Genomic DNA, 21986 nt, shown 5'->3' on the forward strand with positions numbered 1-21986 from the left:
AAAAAGGAGACATATGTAATACTTGAACAATAAAAAAATTAAGCCCCCTGCCCAAAGAAGTATATACTAATATAAATTATTTTTAAGAAACTAATAAATATTACTTAAATGTAATAAGAACACTAGTACCTAGAATTTAAAGAGTGCCTTACTGTATAGAAAGTGTGCTCACACACATTGTTTTGTTTATTTTTTATGTTATCTAGTGGGGAGGCAATGTGGCTCAGGAAGTGAAGGTACCACCTACTCAAGGTGCATGAATAGTGGGTGGCAGAGAGGGCCTGGAAACCAGGGTTGGGCTCCTAATTCAGCACATTTTCTACTTTTCATGGCTATCTAAGTCTATGCCAAAAGCAACTTGTGCTGTCATAGCTCAAATAGGTTAACCCACTTATTATTTTATATACAGAGAGGCCATACAATTTAAAAGCAAGTCAGAGACTCCTGACCTTCTGAGGGGCTTTCACATGCCTCCAACGAGGGGCCTTTGCGAGTTCTTCCAGAGCTAGGCTCTGTCAGATGCAAGGACACCCGAGATAAAACCCTGCACGATGACTTCACGTCCTGGGCTGGAGGAAGCAGCGTAGGAAATCATCTAAGTAAGCCTTCAAGTGTGGCAAAAGAAACCAGATCATAAAGGTTAAAATGTTGACCAAAACTGAAGTGCTAAAACCATAAAGGCTGATTGGTGAAGGCCCTCTGACCTACCAAAAATGTGAGGTTTCAGGCCTCTCACACTGCAGGTCACTGTCAACTACTGCAAAAAAGCATTTCTGCTTCCTATATTATTTAATAGATTAAGCCTAAAAGTGTCTAAATTCAGAGGCACTTTAATAGAGATGTTGTCTCAAAGTTAATGTTTTATTTTTATCTTAAAACTAGTGGCCTGGTGCACAAAATTCATGCACTGGGGTAAGCCTGGACTGTGCCCTGTAACAGTGTGGGAGCCTTGCGATCCATCGCCCCAAAGAGGTAGGCCCTGTCCACCCATCTGGGGCTCCTCGATGGATTGCCCCAAAGAAGTAGGCCGGAGCCAGAGGTCCCGCTTCCACACTGTGCAGAGCCACGGAAAGCCCCAGGCGTTGCAGCACAGAGGCCTCCACCAGGCCCCGCGCCCAGGCTGGGCCACGCAGAGGCCTATGGACCCCCGGTGCAGGTGTGCGGAGGCCTCCGCCGGGCCCTGCCCCCGTCTTCGATGTTGCAAGTCCCTGCCCACCCACATCTGCTGCGCATGCAGCTCATGCTGATCGGTTGTTATGCATGAGGGTGTCCCGACCATTTGCATAATACCCTTTTATTAGTGTAGATCAGTGATGGCAAACCTTTTGAACTCAGCATGTCAGCATTTTGAAAAACCCTAACTTAACTCTGGTACCATGCCACATATAGAAATTTTTTGATATTTGCAACCATAGTAAAACAAAGACTTGTATTTTTGATATTTATTTTATATATTTAAATGCCATTTAACAAAGAAAAATCAACCAAAAAAATGAGTTCATGTGTCATAGGTTCGCCATCACTGGTATAGATATATAAAAAAAGGATGCTTTGGAATACTATTTAGTGAAAACACGTTAAAACATCTATATATATATAAAAGCCAAGCGATCAGAATGATGGAATGACTGGAACAACTGGAACGACCTAATGACCAGTCGCTATGACGTGCACTATGGGAGCTAACCAGCCTGATCGGGGCCCCGACTGGCCTCTCTCAAACTTCCACAGCCCCTCCCCTTGGCCAGCCCCGCCCTGATCGGCCACCCCACCCCAATTGGGGGTGGGGCCTGCCAGCCAACCTCCCACAGCCCCTCCCCTCAGCAGGCCCAGTCCCCATATGTGTATGAATTCGTGCACCAGGCCTCTAATATTAGTATAAAAACCATTTTCTTTATAGACTATTTGACCACAAAGGGAAAATCCAAAGTGACCCTAACGTGGCCTCCTTTCCATTTATAAGGTTACAAAGGAAGTTTGTTTGTTACAATGCCTTCTTACACTTCACTCTCTCTTTTTTTAAAAAGAGGTGGAACCTGTACCTTTGTACCAATATCGAGGGGCACACGATTTCATCGTGTCTGAATATGGGCTCTGGGACTAATGCAACTGTGGGTGCAGACCACAAGTCACGATGATCCAGAACAACTGAATAGCATCTACAACTTTCTAAATGCAAAATCACTCACTACATTTTTTTCTTCTCCCCCTCCCCCCACCTATAAAAGCTAAAAGGGTAGCAAGCAACCTATTACATAAACAGTAGGTTCTCATAGTAACACTTAACATCTCTATTTCTCTATGTCCATCTTAGAGGCTAAAATTTATCTTTTTCCTTTTTCATAAAATATTCAAGGACTTCACAACACACTCCTGAAATGCAATCCCTTTGGAGTGAAAACATGGTAACCAGCATCGCCAGCAGAACAATAAAGGCATGTTTTCAGGGGAAAAATGAATAGTATCAAGTTGAAACTTTGGGAGGAATTTAGAGCAGAGGAAGGTAATTAATTGTGAGAGCTGTGCCCCTTGATATAATGCTGGCACAAACATCTTAACAGGAGCAACCCACCTACTAAACGCCTTTGAAATGTGGGCTGCCACCTAACGCCAGCACCTTCTGTGTGACCTCTCCTGTGGATCCAGAAGCATACGTTGCAAGACATTAGCTCGGAGGTAACACAGTGATTATTGAAATTTTGCAGTTCCTCTCCTTTTCCTAAATTAGGTTATTCAATTGAATAATCCAAGTAGGCCTCTCCTAATTCTGTGTGCTACTATATTCTCAGAACTATGCAAGGGAGAACAGCATCACACCAACAGACCCATCCTCCCAGTGTGGCGATTCTGTAACTAAGGAAGAGTCACTTTTGTGTGGTAATAACACAGCATTCATCATCTCCAAGCTGCTTTCAATGCCACGTGCCTCAGACCTCTGGGCACAGCATAGTTTAACTAACTCGCAAAACTGAGAGCAAAGGCCACAGGACCAATCGGCTGATAAATCTGGATCAAAGAGCAGAAACACACCCACTTCTGCCCACGACAAAAAATATCAGCAGGTAAAATGAATAAATTAACCTGGCCTATTGTCAGCATTGTCAATGCACAGACTCTGGAAACTTCAAAGTGTTGTTCAATTTAAAGGGGATTTCATCACAGAGATATTTTGTGAGTTTTGAAAAATTTTGATTAGAGGCCCTTAAATCACAGACTCATCAGCAGCAAGTTCTGTGCACACAAGTCGAGTTGATGGGACTCGTGTGTCATCTGGAGGACTGAGGAGTCTCGTCCTGGAGCTGTCGTTTATGCCAGCTACTGCTTCCACTGCACAGCAGGCTCCAGAAGGCACAGGCGCTTAACAGGCTCAAAGCAAATGCTCAATTCTTAAGTCCTAAGACATCAAGTGCACCTCCTGCCACTTCTCGTCCTGACAGAGTTTTAAAGTCCCTCCGCCTGGGCCATTCTGCCTGCTGCTGCCAGGCAGCATGCGCTGGTGACACTGGTCATGGTGCACACCTAACAGGCTGACCTCCTTTCTCGGCTAATTGCATTACAGCGCCAGCTGGCTCCAGAAGGAGTCGTCTGTTTGATTGAAGAATTCCTGCTCCTCAGCGGGCCCGACTGCTACTTTTACTAAGTAACAGTCAGGCCTGACATCCCCATTGTTCAGCTGACAGTGTGCCCATCCTAAAATCTAAGTTTTATTTGTAAATTAACCAAGAAACTTCCTGCCAGAACAGTGCTGCCTGGAGACTGATAATGTGGGCCTTTCATCCCTTTTCACTCCGACTGTATCACTGCCAATTTGTTTTTTATGCGGCTGGCCAGCCTGAGGCTATAAAAGCCTTGTAAGACATAAGTGCAATTATAGTCCTGGAGTCAAATGAATTGGATAAATCCAATAGCACAGCTCTGTCCCCACTCTGCAAACCCCCACAGCAGTTAGATTAGCTGTGAAAAATCTAATCTAGCTGGAGCTAACAAATTTCAGCAGTGAAGGATCAAGAGTTCAGGATGGGGTTGCAACCGGATTGCAGAATTGACAAAGTGCCCCCATGATAGGGGCAGAAGAGACCATGCATCACTTTAGAATTTTGCAGCTCATTTTTAAGCTGTTAGGGACAATTTAGTCAGAATAAGATAAGAAACGGTGGGCTGCTGTTCCTGTGACTGATTTTTAGTCTAGCTGTGAGACATCCTGATGAAGAGAGTGTGTCACTAATGATGCTGAATCTTGGAGCTGCAAAAGGTATCAGCTGAATTTTTATTATTACAGTAGGGAATCCTTCAGGCAGGCCAAGCTTTGGAACATTATTTATCGCATGGCATATCATCAAGAAAACACCATGTCTTTTCTCAAAAAACACAATCCTACTTTACCTAGAAAACAATTTTTAAAATTTTTCTATATATGCCTATCTTTTAATAAAACAGTTCTCAGTCATGAATCATAGAATATGGTGACACATTTTCAGAATAGCAGCAATTTACAAGGAACTTAGAAGGGAACGAATGTGTGAACCCCACCTGGGTCTTGGTCACCTGAAATCGACCAAGGGCAGGGTCCCCTTCACTGAGAACACCACAGCCGGGGCAGCCATCGAAACCTAAGCCGTGGAGGCAGCTCCTCTGTGTCTGTGGGGAGCCAGCCCACGGCCAATGGGAGGCCATGCTAGCACATGGCCTGGGAGTGAAAGCCCATCAGGCTTTGTGCATCCTCAACACTCGGTCACAGTGAGAGTTGTCTGTGATTGTGCCGAGACCAGAGTGCTGAGGTCTCGTGGGAAGACTCACTGCTGCCACCATGATCGTGGTCCAGAGTCAGCGGCTACAGCAGTCAAAAAGCAGAACCGCAGAGGAAGGAAAGCAAGCGGGTAGAGGGAGGCCCATCGGCCAATATCAATCATCTGCCTAATAAACCAGGGGAATAAAAGAATCAATTATGCTGATGGGCAATGATGAGGGCTCCTGTCAGAGATCTTACCAGCACTGTGCTAAGCAATTTTACAGGCCTTATCCATTTACTTCACAACAATCGTGTGGCATAAGCTATATTTTAAATGTCATTTAATAGATGAAGAAGCTGCAGCACAGGCTAGTAAAGTAACTGGATATAAACCTGAGCCCAGGTCTGCCTATCTCCAGACGTGGCTATCACAAACACACCAGAACCCAAGGGCCAGCCTTAGTCAGCATCTGAATGACCCGTTTTCCAACCCACCAGGTGCTGTCCTCAGTTCCTTGTAGGAAGAGTGTGTGAGGCAGGAATTCCAGGGGCCGCCACTCACTAGCAGGCCAGTGGACGTTCTTCCCATCGGGAAACTCACAGGAGTGAGTCAGATTTCAGGCTTCCTCCCCATTCAGGTGCTCCTCACTTCTAACAGAAGCCCCCGAGGTGAACATCCAGCCGACTGGAAAGCACAAGGCCTGTCCCCCTGGGGGAGCTGCCTTGGGGGTGGGAAGGTTTCCTTTGAATCTAGAGAAAACCGCCCACAGGGCCAACGTGAAGGGGAACCAAGGAGAGCGCTGAAGGTGGGACACCTGGCCAGCTGTGCTGCACTTCCCATCTTCACCGCCACTGCCACCCTGCCGCACAGCTAGCCCGAGAGGCGCTGGCTTTCTCGGGGCTCCACTGGTTCAGGGTCATTACACCTTACGACCTTTGCCAACAGGAGAGGTCAACACTGTCACTTTCTGTCAGTTATCAGGCATGTGAGGAAATATCCAAAAGTAATAACATTAAAGATTCTTCCTAAATCGTAATCGCAGGATTTAAGACTCAATGATTGATTGCTTTTCACCTATTTCTTGATCTAGTTTGTGCCACGCCGAATATTTCAGATTAACTACAGCTGTAGTTAGAGAAGAGGGACACCGAGGCTGCATCCAGAGTTAGCTGGTCTCAGTGCATGCTATCACGGCCTTTGTTCAGTACCAGGAGAGCCCACCTGCACCCCAGGTCCTTACCTTTTTGGTGAGTGAATCATCTGAGTCTGATGGCATCCGAGTTGAAACGTGGAAAATCACTTCCACAGTCGAGGTAGCATAGTAAGGGGCGGTCTGTCCTGTGCTGCCGTTGCGCTGAAGTCCACCCATGAACCCACAGTGGGTTGAGAGATCCACCTGACCCAGGTCACAGAGGAAAAAGAAACAGGTTTTAAACATTAGCTCTTCTTATTCACTAAGAAGGAAATTGCATTTAAAAAAAAATTAATTATGTTCATTTCTATAGTTTTCTAACGAAAACAAATGTAATACAAAGTCAGACAAAATTAAAATACTAAAGAAACATTAACAATAAGAGTGTTCCATAATCTTACCAACTTTAAGAAAATAATTATCAAAAGTTTGGTGCATATTTATCTAGCTTTGTTTCTCTGACTGTGTGTGTGTATGCGTGTGTGTGGGTGTGTGTGTACCGCTAGTGGTACACACACACACACACACACACACACAGTTTCCCTATTGATGGTTTTATGGAGTTTTCTGAAGGTCAAACCAGAGGAGCAAAGCAGTGTTTCTCTAGGATACTGAGTCAACGGGTACAGATGGTTCAAAATTTAACAGTCATTGCTAAACTGCCTTTTAAAGTGTTGTTTCAGATTCTAAGATGGCTGGAGAGTAGGTGGAAGCTACATTCTCCTGCTCCCAGCACGCTAGCCGAACTGAAATATTATAACCAAGGATTTACAGAAGATGCCACATAGAGTCTGGTAAGAAGGGCAGAGATGTGGAAAGGATGGCCCTCTGCACCTTGTGTGGTGGCTGAGAAGCCGGAGTGATATCCTGACTGCAAAACTCCCTCCTGCCAGGAACAAGGGGTCTCAACCCCATGCAGGGAATCCCTAAGCCAGAGCAACAGAGATAGGAAGAGAAGGCTGCATAAACAGTAAATAGCATCTGGAGGTGAAAACCAGTGGGGATTCAGTCCACCTGGGAGAGAAGCGAGTTTGCTACAGACCCAGAGGCCACTTTCCCAGGGTGAAGCGCTCCTATTGTTACTGCCCCATCCTCCAGGTACTGGCAACACTATTCCGCTGTGCTCGGGTACTACAGTGGGGTCTGCTGGCTGCACCCCGTGGGGACCTATGGGGGGTCTTTTTCTGGAGAAGCTCTTGGTGGAGACTCAGACAGTGACTGAACTGTGTAGCTTTGGAAGAGACCACTTTCCCACCACATCACACAGTCAGTGGGGCTCGGCACCCACCTGTTGAATCACTGGGCCTGCCTGGCCACTCTGGGGCCCCGCCCTGCTGAGTTCAGTCCCGCAAGGGGGATCAGAGTACCTAGCAAAGCTGGGATTTTCAGAGTGTCTCCCAAGGAAGATGTTGCCTGGAATCAGCCTGCATTATCCTGGGAAGAGGAAGAAGAAGTGCCCGCCCCCTCCTACCGGGTTGCAGGCAATGCCTCCATGGGAGACTGTTTGGATTGGCTCTGCTAATTGGCTTTGCCCAGCTAAGCTCAGTTCTGCAATGGGAAGGGTGTGCTGCTCTAACATTTGAAGTGTGTTGCCCCAGAAGCTATTGTCTGGGACCAGGATGAAATGCTTGGCCCCTTCCTGCAGGCTCAGAGGCACCATGCCCAATAGGGTACTTATGATCTGTTCTACCAAGCCCCAGAGGCTCTGCCCTGTTAAATTTGGTCCTGCAGAGGGGATGGCTGCCTGCACCCAACCTGAGTTGCACTGGGGTGATCCTCCTGGGTGAGATAGAGTTGGAGATGGGCTGAGACTGAGTAGTTTGGCTCTGCAGTAGGAGCCACTTTGCTGTCACTGGGTGTCTGACTGTGCGGTCCCCAAGTAGGAGACCCACTAGCCCTGTCTCCCAACATAAATGTATGCACAGATGTATATAAATGTACATATGTCTGTCTGTTAGAGTATCATTTAGAAAAGCACAAAGAAAATTTTCATTGTTAATCATCCTGGGATCTATCCTAGAGAAATAGGTTGGATAGCTAAACCATCATGGTTACTATATTCTATTTTCATTCCAACATTTGACTTCATCCAACTCTTTGTCTGTTCACCCATCAAGTTACTGATTTCTTTTCCATTCTCTATGGTCTTCTCTTACCACAAACTGTCTATGGTTAGGTGATCTGAGCTGATCTGACTATGCAGCTCTGATAAAGAACAAATGAAATAATATTAAGAGGAAAGTTAAGGGAAACAAAAGTTCATGTATAAAGTACTGAAAACCAACTAATAGAAGATGTCAAATTCATTACATTCTTGTAAAACCATACACCAGTGATGGCGAACCTTTTGAGCTCGACATGTCAGCATTTTGATAAACCCTAACTTAACTCTGGTGCCGTGTCACATATAGAAATTTTTTGATATTTGCAACCATTGTAAAACAAAGACACATATTTTTGAAATTTATTTTATATATTTAAATGCCATTTAACAAAGAAAAATCAACCAAAAAAAATGAGTTTGCGTGTTACCTCTGACATGCGTGTCATAGGTTCACCATCACTGACATATACAATCAATGTCTAGTTTATATACATCTTTAAATAATGCTGAATGAAATACCTACTGAATGAAATTAATTACCTCCCATCCAAGTCCAGCAACAAAGTCTTCATATGCTTGGCTTCCTTTTTCATTGGAGAGGATTGAACACTTGTCTTCTTGACCTTCAGCAATGTAAAACACTGCAATTTTATGCGTTTCACGGCTATAAAAATTTAAAGAAGTGAGAATTTTTAGATATCAAATCTTATTTTACAACTACCACCAGCATAACTCCTACTGAGAAGTTACTAGGGGCCAGTCACTATTCTAAGAAGGTTCCACACATGATCTCATTTACTCTTTGCAACAACCCTACTGAGACAAGTATTATCATCGTCACCTCCCTCGTAGAGGTTGGTTGGAGGAAGCACAGAAAGTTTTAAAAAAGCACACATACCAAGCAAGAGACGGGGAATTGAAGCAGGGCAGTCTGATTCTTGAGATCACTCTCTCAAGACAGATGATATACTTAACAGCATGTTACAACACACTACTTGACAAGTTCTCTCCACTTAAATATATATATCTTTGAAAGCATTTTAAACAGATATCAATTGTGAATAGATCCATGTTACCACCCATATTTCATTTTCTGCACTTCCAGTTGAGGATATTGGGTAGTTCCATAATTGGAACTGTAGAACATGCCTCACAAGACTTTATGAGAAACAAACTTTTTCTAAGCAGAGCAAACTTAGATATTTTCTTTGTGAGGGTATATACCCACTCTGTGCTCTGATTAACCTGAGGGCGCTTAGTAGGGTTTATAACTATCTAGCAAAACCTCTTTGGCCATATCTTCCATGATGGATTTTGGGCACATTGCTATTAAATCCTTAAACATAATATGCACATTGAGGAAAGGATCCCCTCCTTTTTACCTTTTGTACATTTAGTACAGTCCTTAGCACATACTAGATGTCCAGTTAAATTTCTGGTGAACTGACCAGAGATATGATGGTATATTTAAATGTATTAGTGACCAATTTCTATAAATTACAAACTGGAATAAGAGTGTCATTTGTGAAAAGCATCAAAATAACTGGACCTATTCCAAACAATGTAGAGATAGTTTAGAGATGAAGACTTTTTTCATTGAAACAGAACTTTAATCAAGTATTGTTCACTCTACTCTCTCATCATCCAAGAGTTCCACTCTAGTTTCTATTTTCTTAAAACTTGGATTACCACTGCCAGGATAGTTCCATTCCTCTCCTTATTTCTGCATTATATTCTAAACAATCTCATATAAAAAATTATCAAATGTTTAAACAATATGAAAATGTTTCTATTGTCTAACTGTTTAATATCTCAACATTGTAATCTGGTGAGACATCTGTACTGGTGAAATTTGGGGATCATATTTTAACATATTTGCAAGTATTTCCTTCTGCAGTTGTTGTTTTGTGTGTGTGTGTTTTTTTTACTAATGAGCAGAATGAATTGGAACTCAACCAAAAAGTCATATAAATAAATGGATGAGGAAATTACTCTTCTATTTATCCAGATACCTTATTCATTTCCCCCATAGTTTACATGTAATAAGCATACAATAAAAATGTCAAAATTTTAAAAAATGACAAAAACTTGTTATTTCAATATATAAGCAAAAAACCTGTTACCATTTTTTGTATACAAAAATGACAGTTACTATATTCTAGTTTACAACTTTTTTTTCACTTAAAATATTTATGAGTACTTTATTGTATAAAATACACAAAACATACAATTCTCCATGTAACCATTTTTTAGTGTAAACACTTTAATATCATGCTTTTCTATAACTACGTTATTTAATGGTTGTATAACATCTCATTACAGTAATATACCACACCCCCAATCCTCATTATAGGACATTTAGGTTGCTTCCAATTTTAGACATGTTCACATTGTCTTTGATATGTCCTTAAAATAAAGTCATAGAAATGGAATCTTGATCACTGCCTTTTTGTAAGGCTTCTGATGCTTACTGTCCTGCCGCCACCGGAGAAGGTGGATGCTCTGAATGTCCTGACTGGGGTCGCATGAGCGCACACTTGGGGGTGCTTCTCTTGATGAGAACAGGTGTTATGAGGAGAGGTGAGTATTTTGGGGATGGATCCCTGGGGCTCAACGCTTGTGCTCAAGGAGAGACCTTGTGCTCCAAGACTGTCCGAAAGCTTGTCCTCATGCAGCATGGAGCTCTGAAAGGTGACGCTATTTACTCCCTGAGCAGCAGGCAGGGTGAGCAGGCAGCCTAGAACCTGGCTGGCTTATTCTTAGAGCTATAACAATTTGGGGGCTCAGATGATAACAGAGATCATAACCATGACCTAAAACACTGTCTCTTTCGGCACAGAAGAAACCAGTATAGTTACTCAATTTCTTCTGGCAGCTTTCTCTTTTTTAAAAAAAGTAGTCAGCATTCAATTTTTTTCTATTCTATAGACTTTATATACAGGAAAGCAATCTCAGGTTTATCAAGCCTAAGCTTTTTACTTTGCAGCTGCTCAGAGATTCTTGAGTCCTCATTAATTCAATGTGGGAGCACAGGGAACTAAGCCCCAGTGACTGCTTGACTGGTGTAGGTGTGAGGAAAGGTGATCTTTAGTTGTAAACATTAATCAAATTTCACATCCTCTAAGATGTTAGCACCACAGAGAGCCTGCAAGGATGCAGAAGCTGCTATCTGGCCTTATTAGAGCCAGGCTTTTGAAATTATAATTAGCAACATCAACAACATTTCATATCCAGAAGCTGCATGACCCATGCATGAAGGAGCAGGTAATTCAGCAACACACATGCATAAAACAACCATTTCCTCTTCCTCATTAGAATGCATTTTTTCTTTCTTATTAAGAATAGGCCAGAATAGCTCAGTTTCCCAGTGCTGTCACATTAAAAAGCCAAGCAAAGGAAACAATTTTAACTTTCACCTTACCACGGAGTGGCAAGAGGCATTGATATTTAAGCGGGGAACACACTGTATGTAAATAGTCATCACACTATTTACATCTTTGCTAACTTCCGAGTATATAGGTGATAGTTGCAAGATAGCCTCTATTTTCCCCAAGAGTATGCTAAGCAAGAACTATGCTTTGAGAGCAGGGAGGAGAAACTGATATATAAAATAAATGCAGCCCTAACTGGTTTGGCTCAGTGGATAGAACGTCAGCCTGCAGACTCGGGTCCCAGGTTTGATTCTGGTCAAGGGCATGTACCTTGCTTGCGGGCACGTCCCCAGTAGGGAGTGTGCAGGAGGCAGCTGATTGATGTTTCTAACTCTCTATCCCTCTCCCTTTCGCTCTGTAAAAAAATCAATAAAATATATTTAAAAAAAAAAAAACGATCATTCTCCCTTCTTAAAAAAAAATTAAAATAAATAAATGCAAACATCCAAATTGAACGTTGAGGAGCATGAAGTGTTATCTACATACTGACTGATACACAGGACAGTCTAGATTTCTCATAGCTAAAGAGTCCCTGACTTATTTCCACTAAAGAAAAAAAAAAGTTGATACCTTTTTAGATGTCAAGAAGGCACCAGGAGTTGTGGTTTTTAGCAAAGGTTAATCAAGGGGCAGAGGATTTGCCAATCAGCTCTCCAAAGCCACATTTACTGCAACAGCACTCCAGGGAGCTAATTCAATTGTACCTCATGCCACTGAAGTGCATTAACACACAATTACAAGATACCAATATATTCACTTAATACTAAGAAGCACCAAGTAATTCAGCATATGCTTGAAAAGCTGAGTTTGGAACCCAAGTGACTGCTTGTCTAATACTGGAGGACGAGAGGGAGAGGGGAGCAAATCCCTAAGTCCTCCAGAAGAAATCCCTCACAGAGTCTTCAAGAGAATTCAGTCTCTATTCCTCTAGAGCAGTGGTCGCCAGCCACTGGTCCGTGAGGTCCGAAAGGTTGGCGACTGCAGCTCTAGAGAAAAGAAGCACAACAACAATTGGGAAACTGAATATGATGAAGGGCAACGTGAGGAATAATGGCTTCAGGTTTTTCATCTCTAATGATAAATCTAATGATATTCTTAAGGGAAACAGAAGAAGAATAAAAGCTATTTTTTAAAGTGTTTTTAAAAAACTAAGATTAAGAAAGCAGTTTGTTCAAGGAGCACGTGTTATGTACCAACTACCACACTTACTTTACTGGATGTTTTTGGAAGCATACATTTCCCCAGATCAAAAACTGATTGTGAGCTCATGTTTAGAGTTGCTTCTAAGATTGTTTGAAAAAAATGGGAGATCTGAGATTTGACCAGCTTTGGAAAATGAGGCTTACGATTAGTAAGTTACTAATTACAACAAACTGGTTTTAACCTTGACAAAATCGTGGAGCAGACATTTCATGGGGTTCAATCAACACAGACTGTGTGAGCACGGGCAGGGTAATCTTTAACCGAAGTAAGGCTCTGTTCCTCATCAGAAAAAGAGATTAAATGAAAAGGAATGTCCACTGGCTACCTCATGAAAGGTACCCAATCAAAGGCACAGATTAGGTGGGAGCACCGAACTCTTTTTAGTGTAGCAAACATGTGAGCTTACTCTAAGGGTAAAAATAGCGAAAGGATGACGTGTGCAAATGTCAGCAATTCTGCCTTACAGAACTACCTTGGGTGTCTCCGCAGGTGTATCTGTCATCTAAGCACACACAGACAGAAAGGAAGGAAGTGGTGTGATATACTGTCACATACCACTGACGGGAGTCCAGATTTTTTAGTTCTCTCAATAATTTTGAATTTTTCTTCAATAGATGAAAATTCTTCCTATAGAGAAAAAGGAATGGAAGAAAAGTCATGTAATCACAGGCCAATTTTGCTCTTTCCAGTCAATCAACTGGCAAACTTATCCATCATCCATCCATTCACTCATCTACCCATCTGCTGCATTAACAAAAGATTTGTGATCAAAACCACAGAATGAACTCAATTCTCCATAAGGAATTCAAAGACATCAAAATTCCACTGCATCCCGTTGCTATCCAGGAAACTGGATGGCTCTGTGGTAAATGAGTATGTGACTTGTGTGTGTGTGTGTGTGTGTGTGTGTGTGTGTGTGTGTGTCTGTTTTCACTGTTGGCTCTACTATGAATCTCTTTCCCCCACTGTTGTCCTTAAAAACCCCATCCCATTATCAGGGGGCTACCCTCTTCCACACAGTCTTCTCCACTGAACCACACTCCCCACTGGATTTAACTGTGTCTCTTGAACTCCTATGCCAAGCTATCTTTCATCAGAAAACATTTGATAGCTTTTAAAATGTACACCAGATGCCTGGAATCAACCTGTGCAATCAATACAGGGCAGTTTCTAGCTAGCTTTAATTTAGCAGCAGAAAAGTTGTAAAGGCCGAAATTGAGAAAAATTTCCATTTCTGTTCTTGCTTCCCTAAGTCCAAACTGATAAAAAAAAGAATTCACACAAAAATAACAAAATAGGTCTAGCGTGGATTGTTACCTTCTGTCCCAAGAATTCATTCCCAAGTCATCAAGCAGCAGCCTGCAGAAATAAAAGGGTCCTCGGGGCTCCACGGGTGAGGGCTGCTCCTGGCTGCTGACTCTCATGGCCGAATCGGAGTTACTCCTCCGAACATGCTCGGCTTCTTGTGCGTTCTGGCGCAAAATGACCTCAATGATTTCCTTCTCTTGGTCACGATTCATTCCACATGGGGGTAGGGAAGGCTCATTTAGATTTAACTGTGATGGTAAAAGGCATTCAGGACTTGTGTGGCCAATGTTTTCAAGTAATTTGTCGAGGGCATCCTCTCCCTCCTCAGTTTGAGAACAATCTCTCGGAGGTCCAAATGTTTGATGATGCCAGCCCGAAATCAGAAATGAAGGATTTCTGCTGTTGAGTGCTAAGCAGCCTTCCAAAGGTCCATACAACACCTTCCCATCCCAAGAGTACTTCCCTGAGATGTCCCTTACAATGACTCTCACGTCCGAGAGAGCCCCCGCTGGTGAGCCGCCTGCCAGGCCTTCTGTGGGAGTCTGGAGGTAGGAGATGAGGGTGCTGTCATTAAATACAAACAGCTGCAAGTTCGGGCTCCTGAACACCTCGGAGGAGAGCTCAGAGGCTTCCGCGTGTGTGTTGTCGTGGTTCTCACTGACCAGGCTGTGCAGCACGGCCGGGCCCCCACGGAGGGGGAAGTGTCCCAGGTGGTTCACCAGGTGGGCCATCACCCTACGGGCAGTAAGAGGGATCAGCTCCAAACTTCGTCTCTTCTTCTCTGTGAACAAAAGTAAGGAAACATAAAGATACAGTGGAAAATGAAGATGAACACTGAGCACCACCAGATGTCAATCTGTACTTAGACTATTTGCTTTTTTTTTAGTCTGGGAATCTTCTGAACCTACTTTGTTTTTTGACACATTCTATATGAATTTAAAGGCACAGTTTAAATAGATTGCTAAAAGAATCAATTTACATGAAGATTTCATTCTGAAAGGGGCATTTAAAAGTTTGCAGAGACAACAATAAACAAGAGAAAGGTCCTTGTCCTTAAAAAGGTGACAGTTCGGGAGCTCTGGGAAGCCAAAATCTGCAGTTGGAGAGGATGGCAGAGCTGAACAGCTGGAGGCTGGGAGCAGGTGGAAGCTGGACCAGAGAGGTTAACTCGCTCCCCTCATTAGGATAAAGGCAGACACTGGTAAGAAAATAAATCCAGCCTATGACTGCTTAAATACGGAATTCAGTTGTGAGTATATGAAACACAAAATTTATACTTGTATTATTATTTATTATTGTATTATTTTCCATACCAACAACTGTTAACCTGCTTATGCCCCACCCTGTATATTTTGCAATTGGCTTTAAGATCATTGTGACAATTTATGTTTTGTTGTTAGGGCATTTTAAATATTTAACAGAATCTGATGTATTAGTTATTTATGGAAATGCTTAGAAGGCTTTAACTAAATTTGTAGTTGATGATTAAATGCCCAAGAGCAACTGATTTACAAAATTTTCAAGACTTCAAATGTACAGAAAAACTGAAAACGGCACCTAAAAGTGGGCCTTGTAAAAAGTTTGAGGCAGAATGGAGAAGCAAACAAACTAAATCCCCGAGAATGCATTGAGACAATCACTTAAGCTTGAGAACAGTTAGAGAGTGTTATCTACCACATTCACAAAAAATTGTGCATTAATCTAAGAACAAAAAAATGATACCTTTTAATGTGAACAAAAATAAATCACTAGATAGTAAAATGAACTAAGATTTAAAATTTGGGTTTAAAGGTTTAGGAAATACTTGTTTTCTAAATTCACAATATAAAAATTAAATATTAATAAAAAATTAATTAAATATCAATAAAATAAAGTCAATTGATTAAATTAACAAAACTACTTTATTAACTTAATCTAAATCCACAAGAAAATTAACTTTTTCATACTAAACATCCTCTCTCTCAGACACTGAAAATCCAATTAACTTATTTATAAAACACCCATTTTATGATGTATAAATCCTACAAAGAAACTATCAGGTCCTAAAATCTAAGAAATTCTACGTGATGACTGAGGAAAACAAAACTGTCCAGATTTTTCTTGGATTTCTTCTTGATTCTCTTTGCTTTTCAATGAACAAGATATCATCTGTGTTTAATAAATGATCAAGTCAAAGAATGCTGTACACTGAAAGAAAAATGGTACCAAAACTTAAAGGTGCATTTTTAGGTTTATCCTTTTCCACTAACTTGCTAATCCTCTGCTATTTTCAAGTGATGAATCATAATAAGTGGTGAACCAATTTTTATGACAGTTATAGGGGTGAATATAAATTAATAACTTTAGGAAAAGTAGATTACTTTTTTTTATGAGACATGGACTACAAAGGTAAGAAACAAAGGAAACAGATAAAGGGTCACTTTCTTAAAAAAATATGGTTTGCATTTACAATTGTGTGGAAAAGCAAACAGTGAACTCCAGAAAAAGACCATTACATAATTAAGTAAAGGGAGGGTAACAAGAAGTCAAGATGAACAGGTGCCACACACCATCCACCAGCAACACAACTCAAAATGAGTCTTCAGTGTATTCTTGCAAAATATCAGAATAACTAATATGAGGTTTCTGGAACTTGGTCATTAAACCTTAAATTCAAATCCCACCTCCATTAACTGTAAGAAATAATACAAAGGGATTCCAAATATCCTTCACCCCAATAGTAGCATCTTACATAGCTGTAGTACCATATTACAACCAGGAAAATGACATTGAAACTATTTAATACTCAGAGTTCACTAGATTTACATACTCATTTGTGTGTGTGTGTGTGTGTGTGTGTGTGTGTGTGTGTTGAGGGGAGGGGGGATTGTGGGTCTATGCAATGTACGTATAGATGACACAGCCACATTTTGACTCACATTCCAGAGATGAGCTCTTGTCGTTCTGGAGAGAAGGTTGGTTAAGGAGGACATACTAAGCCCTGATGATACCCACATTCTAAAATGGCCCCTATGCTGGGAACTGAGCTATCCTCAAACTGTGGCACGCAAATTCCCATCTCTCTCTCCAGGATGCTCTCTTAGTCTGGATCACTTTACAATCTTCTTTCAGAGTCTGTCCGTCCCTCCAAGTCTGGCTTTGGTCCTTCTCCATGGGAAACCGCTATGGTGCTACCAGCCCACAAATGAGTCCTTGTGTATTAATCCTGTCTCTCCCATTAGATGTAAAGCTCCTTGGGGATAGAAAATGAACTGTTCTTGTGGGTCCCATGGGTCTGAGACATATGGTTCTTCAATAACACAACATTCAACTAAGGTGAGAATAGGAAGGGGAAGAGAAGAAACAGAGAAAAAGAGGAGAAACAAGAAAGGCAGAATTTTCAGAGAACTCTAGAAACCAGGAATTCAACAACTAGAATTAAAAACAATATAGCAAGCATGGATAAAAGGCTATAATCTTTCCTTTTCCTGCCCACAAAAATTAATATTCTGAAAAAAATCTCACCCTCTTCAACAGTCAGCAGGTTGCCCAGTTCTGCTGATGAGTGATATTGGACTGGCTCAGAATTCATCACGTTTGCCAGTGGCAGGAAGGGGTCATAATCTGAGGATGACAGGTCAGCCAGGGTCAGTGTGTAGTGACTCTGTTGGGTGTATGTGCTTGAGCCACAAACACAGCAGTGCAGAACCTGTGAAAAACAGAAGGGAATGTGTGCCACGGATAACTCTCTGTCCCTTAGGACAGCGGTCGCCAACCTTTCAGACCTCATGGACCACCAGTGGTCCACAGACCAACAGTTGGCGACCACTGCTCCAAAGGTTTCCTTAAACCAGCGGTCACCTACCTTTCGGACCTCATGGACCACCAGGACCACTGGTTGGTGACCGCTGCCTTAGGAGGTAGGACACTTGCTTCGTAATACTTGAAAACATCAAGTCCTTTTCATTCTAAAACATAGTCTTGCTATTAGCAAGTTTATTTGTTCCTTTCACATCAATGACAATAAATACATTCTCAAGTTAAAAAAAAAAAAGCAAAAGTAAAAAAGTGCCTATTTTGCCATGCTGTATGGTTGTACACACCTGAGTCCTGCTCCAGTCCACCCAAAGCCACATAATTAGTAGAAGGAAGTAAATTGGGAGACGAAGCCTAGCTATTGCATAAGCCACAAGATAAACAACCACCACGTATAGTGGATGGCAGAATACAAACGACCAGCAGAGACTGTTGGCATTTCATAAGCATTCATGAACTTGAATTAGTATAATTCACGACCCCAAGAATTGGAAGGGCAAATTTAATACAATTTTTAAATTTGTGATTAATGAAGTAAGTTTAATACAAGTTTTTAAAGTATTCTTATTCTGACAAGACCAGTTTCCTAAAAGCTTACTGGCTGATTACCAATTGCTGTTGACTGAAGCTCTATAAGCCATGCAAACATAAATCATCTTGTGTATGCCCAAATGTATGAGCTAATAACTATACTAAATTTTACTTTTTGATTATAAATTCAAAATTATAAATTCAAAAACCTAATTTTTATGAAAACCAAGGTAATACTCTAAAAAGTAAGGAGACATCTTTGGGCTAAATATTTTTATATGCAGTCAATTCACTTTTATTTATTTATTTAAAAATATTTTTATTGAACTCAGTGGGATTATACTGGTTAATAAAATTATATAGGTTTCAAGTGAACAACTCTAGAATACATCATCTGTATATTGTACTGTGTGTTCAACACCCAAAGTGTAGTCTCCTTCTGTCAATTCACTTTTAGATGACGACCTTGGATTTGACCACATGGCAGGAGGCCTTGTTGTCGGGCTGGACATCTCCCCGTTTAGTTCCTTCTACTCACGTTGCCTCTTGGGAACTGGAGGAGGACTTGGGGGTATGTAGTCTTTGTGCGCAGCTAAGAAGTACTGAGAACCTGTAGTCAGCTGAGGACACCCACCTAAGTATGTCATCTTCCTAGCAGAAAAGTAGTACAGAAAAATTATGGTAGCTTTCTTATTAATATAAAAATTGAGCTTCTGTCATTGAGAGAATTAATTTCTATTGGTCAAATGCTATAAAAATAAGAAACGCACATTAAAACTACGATGCAATACCACACTGCATACCTACCAGACAGCAAAGTGTTAGTAGCTGCAACTCTCAGACACTGTTGGTGACAATGTAAATTAACATAGCCACTCTGGAAAATTACTTAGTTTTTACCATTAAAGCAAAACATATGTATTCCAGCAACTCCACTCCCAGGTGTACACCCAGCAGAAATGCATACATATGTGTACAAAAAAAACATAATAGAATAGAATGTTCACAGAACTTTCGTTTATAGTCCCAAATTCTAAACTACCAAAATTCCCATCAACAGTTGAATAAAAAATAAATCGTGGTTTACTCTGCTAAATAGCAATGAGAGTGAAAAACCTACAACTATTCACAATAATATAATGAATACCTTGGAAGCAATGCTGTGTGGAGACATCAGACACAAAACGACATACTGTATGCTTCCATCTATTCAAAGTTAAAAATTGGCAAAATGAATCTGTACTGTGACAGTATAGTGGTTATCCCTGTGTGTTGGGGGGTGGCTAGTAACGAGGAGGAGGTACAGTGGGGGCTTCTGGGAGGCTAGGAATGTTCTGTTTCTAGAGTTGGGATCAGGTTTCACAGGTGTGCTTACTTTGTGAAAATTCATCAAGCTCTTTCTTATGATTGATGCAATTTTCTAGATGCATTTATACTTCAATAGGAAGTTTCCTTTAAAAATACAATGAAGAGTTATTCAATAAATTTGTGAATCATGTTAACTATGAGGTGACTTTTATATTGGTAAAGCAATTTTAAGAGACATCTTTAAAAAAGAGAGATAAATTTAAATGATTGTGGCTGCTTTAGTGGGTCAAGCCAGCCTCAGATAGGTTTATAAAGCTAACATAGCAACCAAAATCTTCAACTAGTGAAGAATCTTTTAAAAATACACAGTACTTTTTAGTAGAATTTCAACCATGATTAAGTGATATTTTTTTTAATTTAACAAATTTTAAAATAAAAGTAATCAGTTAATGACAAGGAATCTTTAAAAAAAACTATTATTAAAGGTCCATTGCCAAAATAAACAACAGAATTGTCCTACATAATAGTAATTATTGAATGGACACCAAAATGCTAAATAAATAAATAAATAAGGCCATCGCAGGACAGACTAAAGTCTGTGTAGAAGGACAGTCTAAAGGGTCCAGAGCAAATACCACACCTAGTCATGAGTATGGGGTGAAATAGTACAATATTTTAAGTACTATAAAAATGATGACAGTAATTATTTCGATGTGATACATTTCATTAATTTATTTCTTAAGATCTTTTAAGACATTACTGGGGCCACTATACTTTTTCTTCCTTTGAAAAATAGATCTTCTCAAACTAAGGTTATGGATATTCCTACTATATAAACAGTTCTTTTTTAAGTTAAGTAGATTTGGACCATGTTCTGTGAAAATTGGGGGATTTGATCAAACAGCAGTTGTTTAAAGATGACAGTCATGTGAAAATGCATGCATCTTTCACATGGTAATCATTGCTTCTCTACAATTATATCTGTCCTGTTTTCCCTCCTTAAATTATTTGTTTCTTTTAGGCCTCCCTCCTCCCCCCCCCCCCCCCCCCCCCCGCCTACACCCCCCTGCCCTGCTCAATAAATCCTTTTCAAAAGGGCATCGATAAACAGGCAAATGCATAAAACCTATTTTGGTGATTCTCTGATGTTTAAGCTCATACTCCATACCCTCCAGGCCCAACTGAGACTCACCCTGTAGATGTAATCCAGCAAAGGGGCCCTGCGTGAGTGCTGCTCCTCCAGGGCCGCCGTGGACACCGGGCGGAGCAGAGCGCTCACCGGCAATGCCATGCACCAGTCCAAGAGGCAGAGGAGCAAGGACACAATGAACTGGAAGAGAAAACAGGCCCAGTACCTTACACTGCAGTCTTTTAAACTTCACTAAAGGCAATAACAAACAACAGAATTGTCCCTGCTTAATAGTAATTATTCAATGGACACACAAAAAAGGAATAAATGAATGAGTAAGGTTTTCACGAGGGTTAACAGAGAAAGATATTCTAGAGGATATCCCTGCATGTAATACTATTTGGCATTCTGTTTTACATTTTTAAAAAACAGGCTCTAAGGGAAACTTAGCCAGTGTGTCACCTACCTTCTTATCTGTTTCCACTGAGGAGTACTCTGCACTTGGTAAAAGAAAAGCAATTGTGGCCACAAGGATCTGTATAAAAGAAAAATCCTCGATCAAATAGACCATAGTGATACTTTTGGAAGCCATATGGTAAGAGTCCCATGTGGCTTCCATCCCATTCTGTTGGTGGCAAAATTGGGGGCCCCAGAGAAAGAGATATTAATATCTGTAGTCATACAATTTCTATCTTCAGTCTCCACACTTGTGTAGAAAGCAAAAAATATTTTCAAAAATAGTTATGAAAATGCTCCCATTTGGTTTTCTTATGAATGACCCAGCTCTACACTGTTTTCCTAGTGTCACAGCACTGTGTTATTTTCAAAGGTCTTCCATGGAGATGTAAATTATATGGTTGCCCTAAAACCCAATTCCATTTTGCAGCACCTTATATTCCTATGTGCACAGTTCTATTTCACTCTAGGCCACTTAAGGTAAAAAATCACTTGTGATATTTGATGTATCTCTGAGAGAACAAAGTGATCTCATTGGTGAAATTTGTCTAGGGCTAAGAAAAAATAAATCAAGATCACTCTCCCTCTAATACCACATGGAAACAAATTTCCTGAAAGAGTTGCCACTGGAGCCCTAACCGGTTTAGCTCAGTGGATAGAGCATCAGCCTGCGGACTCAAGGGTCCCAGGTTTGATTCCGGTCAAGGGCATGTACCTTGGTTACGGGCACATCCCCAGTAGGGGGTGTGCAGGAGGCAGCTGATTGATGTTTCTCTCTCATCGATGTTTCTAACTCTCT

General features: G+C 41.1%; 1 protein-coding gene across 12 annotated transcripts in view; it reads right to left on the reverse strand.

Moving 5' to 3' along the window:
• Positions 1 to 21986, reverse strand: part of RALGAPA2 (Ral GTPase activating protein catalytic subunit alpha 2) — a 304655-nt gene that overhangs the window by 97836 nt on the left and 184833 nt on the right. For 11 of the 12 annotated variants that reach the window (XM_036321186.1, XM_036321180.1, XM_036321182.1 and 8 more), the window contains 7 exons: positions 21198 to 21266; positions 20795 to 20932; positions 17473 to 17656; positions 13978 to 14749; positions 13216 to 13287; positions 8567 to 8690; positions 5971 to 6126 (listed from right to left, as the gene is read on the reverse strand). In XM_036321186.1, coding sequence (XP_036177079.1) covers positions 5971 to 6126; positions 8567 to 8690; positions 13216 to 13287; positions 13978 to 14749; positions 17473 to 17656; positions 20795 to 20932; positions 21198 to 21266 — 1515 coding nt within the window. The remainder of the gene's footprint in view (positions 1 to 5970; positions 6127 to 8566; positions 8691 to 13215; positions 13288 to 13977; positions 14750 to 17472; positions 17657 to 20794; positions 20933 to 21197; positions 21267 to 21986) is intronic. The other variant, XM_036321185.1, reaches the window with a different exon arrangement.

The sequence above is a fragment of the Myotis myotis genome, unplaced genomic scaffold (assembly GCF_014108235.1).
Source record: "Myotis myotis isolate mMyoMyo1 unplaced genomic scaffold, mMyoMyo1.p scaffold_m19_p_9, whole genome shotgun sequence".
Lineage (NCBI taxonomy): Eukaryota > Metazoa > Chordata > Mammalia > Chiroptera > Vespertilionidae > Myotis > Myotis myotis.